The 5,209-nt window shown below is 44.6% G+C and overlaps 1 protein-coding gene across 1 annotated transcript; it reads left to right on the top strand.

Moving 5' to 3' along the window:
- Positions 1–592: 592 nt before the first annotated feature.
- Pate1 (prostate and testis expressed 1) lies at positions 593–2,962 on the top strand. The gene is made up of 5 exons (XM_051155788.1): positions 593–644; positions 919–954; positions 1,585–1,617; positions 1,896–2,018; positions 2,728–2,962. Exons 1-5 carry the CDS (start codon positions 593–595, stop codon positions 2,859–2,861), a joined length of 378 nt encoding a protein of 125 aa, XP_051011745.1. The 3' UTR covers positions 2,862–2,962.
- Positions 2,963–5,209: the final 2,247 nt, after the last annotated feature.

The raw sequence follows: 5,209 nt of genomic DNA, 5'->3' as shown, positions 1-5,209 counted from the left end.
AACTGAAGCCTCAATCAGAATCAAAAATGAGGGAGTGGGGACATTTCCCTTCTCAGCTTTCCCCTCCTACCTCAGGGCATTTTTCCCTACAAAATGATTGACAGGAGCTCCATTGCCTTCGTGAGAGTCCTCCAGGAGGGCCTTGGAGCCTAACCTTTCTGCTCCTCTCATTTCCATTTCCAAAAACCACATATTTTGTAAGACTCTCAGCCTTCCTTTGTTCCAATTCTTTGTTCATGTGTATTGTCAGCTTTGATAGGTACCTTGGTGTAGGTCACTCTGGTCCCACTGATCCAACCCTAATCTATTCTGTACCCTTTCACAGAATGATATAACAACAAGACTTCAGAGCTGGATATCAGAAATCTTGAGAGACATGGCTAGAATAAATCAAGTCCAGGCCTTTCCTAGCCAGTCTCTACCCCTAAGTTACAAAGAAAAGAAATTAGGGTCATTGATTTTTCTAGGATCAGGGTAAGCCTTTCAGTGACTTCCTCAGTGTCCCACCCCTAATTCCTATTGAAGAAACTCAGCGTCACCACTGTATAAATAGGGACACATCCTTCCTAACCTGAACATTTCTGCCTCCAAAATGAGAAAGCCCCACTTAATGAGATGTCTCATTTTACTCTGCTATTTGAGGGGTGAGTCATGAGAGTCAGTGAGAAATGTCTGGGATCCAGGAATGGGGGAAAACTTCCATGATGAAGACCAGTCTTGGCAGCCCAACAGGAAAAGAGACCTCTGTGTGCTATGCCTCCCATCTGCACTGTATCAGGTCGCTGATAAGCCCTCTTGTTCAAAGGAGGAAGTAGATGTTTTGGCAACAAATTGAGAGATTCCTAGAAGCTGTGAAATGGGGGTTTGGAAAATTATCTTCTGGGAAGTATGATTTTTATCTTTTTGTTTTATCAACAGTTTTCTCTGGGTCACTTCCAGGTGATGCTAACAAACGTGAGTAGACATGGATGTGAGAAATGAATAAGAAGATGGGAGGATGCAGGATGACTGGAGTGGGGTGGGCACGGGGCCTAAAAGTAAACCACAAGTAGACAAAATTCCCACATTCAGCAGCCTCTTCTGGCAGGATACAGCCAGGGCAGGAGCTGCCTTTAGGGCCGACAAAGAACTGGAACAGCTACTGACAAAGAGGAAGGCAAGAACGAGGGACCAGAGAAATGGAATGTAAGGGTCGCAGATTCAAGGCAGTCAAATCTAAGGTAGCAACTTCAACCTCCTAAATTTCAGAGGTCTGTCCTCATTGTCACGTCAGGAGAGACTTTTGTGAAGTTCAATGGAAGGGGGAAAAAATGAAATTAAGACCATGTGTATTTATCCTCTTCTTTCTGGTCTCTGCTATATACCTATATAAGGGGCCATAAAGAGATAAAGAGGATAAAAGAAAAAAGTGCTACAAGATGACATAAACAGCTTTAGGGTACTAGAAGAAGCCCCCCCTTCACCCCCCCCAAAAAAAGATTCCGGACTAGAAGGCAAAATGAGCCCTGGGAGGAGAGGGACTGCAAAGGGAGGGTAAATTGCAGACAGAATTACAGGCTTGTTCTCTTTCTCTCACCTACACAGAGGATAAAGTGCCCTTTTACGAAAATAACAATGGTGAGTGCAAAGAGACACTAGCCTGACCATCTTGGTGTTAATATGTTTCTCTTTGTCTTGTGCCTTCTCCTTTCTATCCCTGCCCACCTTCCAAGATGGAGCCTCTGAGACCATAAACTCCTGTCACTCTTTCTGTTTCGCCCATTCTAATAGAGGCACATGCCCATGCTTTGATGGGGTTTGAGGTGGGGACACTCCCCGCTCTAAGCAGGCTTGAAACTTGAAGGGGGAGATGGGCTCTTTCCTGGAAGAATCATCTTCTCTCCCATCTCTTCAAGTTGTGGAAATTGTGCAGTGTAGGATGTGCCACCTGCAGTTCCCTGGAGAAAAGTGCTCCAGGGGAAGAGGGATATGTACTGCGACAGCAGAGGAGGCCTGTATGGCGGGAAAGATCTACAAAAGTAAGTGGTGAGGTAAGGAAGCAAAGGCAGCCGGGGAGGAACCAGGATGTGTGTGGGGCTGGAGGTGAATGAAAAAATTTCCGGTTACCGTAGACAGCCTCACTCCTAAGGTAACTGGTAGTATTGCTCCCATGATCCGCTGTAACTTTTTAAAAAATGGAGGTCGCTGCTGAAGCAGGGGTGATACTCAAGGGAACAGTAAGAATCATGAATAAAAAAAAAAAAACAGAGGGGGTTGAAGGCAGGTGAGAGGACGGACATAATACTCACACTCCGGACGCCAGCTGGTTGGTAATGAAAGTAGTTCTCTTTGTGCCTACTCGGGCTTTTGCATGAATGACTCCAAGAGGTGGTAGCATCAGCAGTATGCCCGCCCAGGCTACAACTCCTTGTGAATAAAATTAGACACCATTTCTCTGCTTCCCTAGGCTCCATGATACCCATTCTCTCATTTGAAGCCTCTTACTATGGTAATCTCTGATGCACTTCTCTCGTGATTACCTTCTGCCTCCAGTAAAGTCTTCAAACGACCCCACCATTTCTTTTCTTTTGGATATCCTCCAAATTCCAGCACCTCCCAATCCTTCACATCTGAACAATGGAGCTCGAACTCCATGTGTTGGTTTTCAGATGCCAGTGTGGGTTGGGGAGAGGTGTATTTACAGAAGCTTCAGCCAGGCTTGCTGATCTGTCCCCTCCTCTTCTGCAGAAGATGGTACCATCTGGTTAAACTTCATGGGCTGCTTAAAGAACTGTGCTAATGTGGAAAACATAAAGTGGGGCTCCTATCTGGTGCACTTCAGGTGTTGCCGGGGCTATGACATGTGCAATGAAAGGTTTTAGAAGTTTCTGGTCCTTTTGAGCTCCAACATCCGGGTGATGGAATGGCCTCTCCACAATGACCTCTTGAGGATAACACTACAGAGGAAGACTTCAAACATCTGTATCTGCCTTCTACATCTCATAGGGAAAGCACCCCTTTTCTAAAGTCCCTACTTGTTTCAAAACCAATAAAAAGTGAATAAATAAAACTTTCTTACCAAGATCAGCACATGCTTGGATTATTACTAAATCTGCCGTATCTAGGTTTAACACTGGATACCAAGTACTAAGGACAAAAGGAATAATTAAAATTCAAAAGATGGCTCCTTCTTTTCCTTTCTTCTATTCCATGGCAGAATTTTCTAATTTTTAATAACTGGGTGATTATCATACATACAAATTGGCTTTATGATGATGTTTCCATACATGTAGATAATGTATTCTAACCATATTTACCCCATACACTCTCTTGTCCTCAACTCCACTGATCACCTTCTCAACTACCTCGCTATTTCCACTTTCATGTCATACAGGATGTGTGTGTGTGTGTGTGTGTGTGTGTGCACGCGCGCGCGCACGGGCACAGCTCAATGAATTTAATCAGGGTTGCTTAGAGGAGCATCTCTGAAATGTTACATACAGGCATGAAAAAAATGTCTCTCCTTTCTCCAACAACCACCACACTTATGAATCCTCAGAGAGGGGTGGGGCCACGTGATCCTCTTCCCAGGTAAGCACAACTACTGTGGGTTCAAGAGTACAATGGCCATATTATCCCCCAGAAAACAACATGTCATGGCACTCCACCTCAGTGGTGAGCTCTTCTATTCTCCCTGAGCTCTCTTCTGTGATGTTCCCTGAGCCTTGGAAGTTGTCCTACTTGTGGCTGTCTTATGACAAGTTATAAATCTCTGCAGCTATTATTCCCCACTGCAAAAATAAGGTTCTTTGACAAAAGCAGGTGGCAACATGGATCTGTGGAGACAGCACAGCTAGTTAGAAGGTGAGCTGACAGGTCTGTTTACCAAGTCCACTCATGTCTGTTTACCAGACCAACAGTTGTAGCTTCCTCACTAGGGCCTATAACCTCCCCCATTGGAGCTGGAGATTTTATTAATTCTTTCTGTTGTTTTCCTCCCTAACTCTTATCTCACTTCAATGTACCACTGGGCTCCGGAGAATCGATGCGCATGGTGAAAAGATAATCAGTAATTGGACTTTTCTTGGATTTTGCTTGTTGATGCTTCTGCCTGGCTGAGGGAAAGGTTAGGTTGTGAGAAGGAACCGGTACTAGGTATTAGAGTTATAAACAGAGAAGGATCTTCTGCCTTCTAGTCTTTTGGGCTATAGACTGGAGATATGGGATTGTGGGAGGGGTCTGTGGGATTCTGGAGGTTCCCAGGCACCATCTTGTCTGGAGAAGAGCACAGGCAAGGAAGACCTGCAGGGTCCCCCAAAGGGGCTGGGCCCAGCCAGTATGAACCCCAGCACTGTGGACACTGATAGGTGTGAGGTCAAGGAAGCTCTCTAGACTTGGCTGTTAGATGCCCGTGGCTACATAAAGCTACATAAAGCCCTTGACCACTTCCATCTCTCACACATTCAAACATTCCATGATGTGTAATTCCAGCACAGAATGTGAAACGGGACAAAATGCATGTGTCATCGGGACTGAAGCTGATTCCTAACACTGTTGTAGAATAGACCTTGGAAAGGGTGGTTAAGTCCCATCATGAGAACAAAAAATAAATTACATTTCTTCAATACCCATAATTGTTTTCTCTTTCTCTTCCCTTCCAAACTCTCCTTCAATGTGTTTAACAAACATTCATTCAAATCATACCATGTTCCAGGTGATGCTAGACGCTTGGATATGACAGGCATGATCTCAGTCCTCATGAAGCTTAGTCTAATAGATGTTCAGACATGAATGAACAACAATGATGTGAGCAATCCCTGTGTGAGAGTCATCTGCATAAATATTTCATTTCCCCTCTCTCATTCCCTCTCCATTGAGCCTGAGAAGCTCACCACCAGTGACATCTTTCAGATCAGGCAGGAAGAGGAAATAGTGCCAATCATTCTCACAAAAACTTTGAAGTAAAGAGTTGTTATCCAGACATTGAGGGACCAAAAGGAGATGTTGATTTAACATATAGAAACTGTAGAAAGCATCTAAAACCCGCAGACCTCTGAAAACAAAGTGGGAATGTTGATGTCACTAGACTTTAGCAAGCTAGAAGAAGGACCCTCTGAAACTGAGACTCAGATGTCATGAGATTGGGGTACCTGCTTGTGGACTCCTCAAAATCCACAAGGAAGCTAGGTATGACATCTCAAGCCTGTACTCTCAGCGCTGTGGAGAATGA

This window comes from Acomys russatus, chromosome 14, assembly GCF_903995435.1.
Source record: "Acomys russatus chromosome 14, mAcoRus1.1, whole genome shotgun sequence".
In the NCBI taxonomy this organism is placed as follows: Eukaryota; Metazoa; Chordata; class Mammalia; order Rodentia; family Muridae; genus Acomys; species Acomys russatus.
The sequence above is the reverse complement of the archived record's forward strand: the minus strand, read 5'-3'. Positions and strand labels throughout refer to the sequence as shown.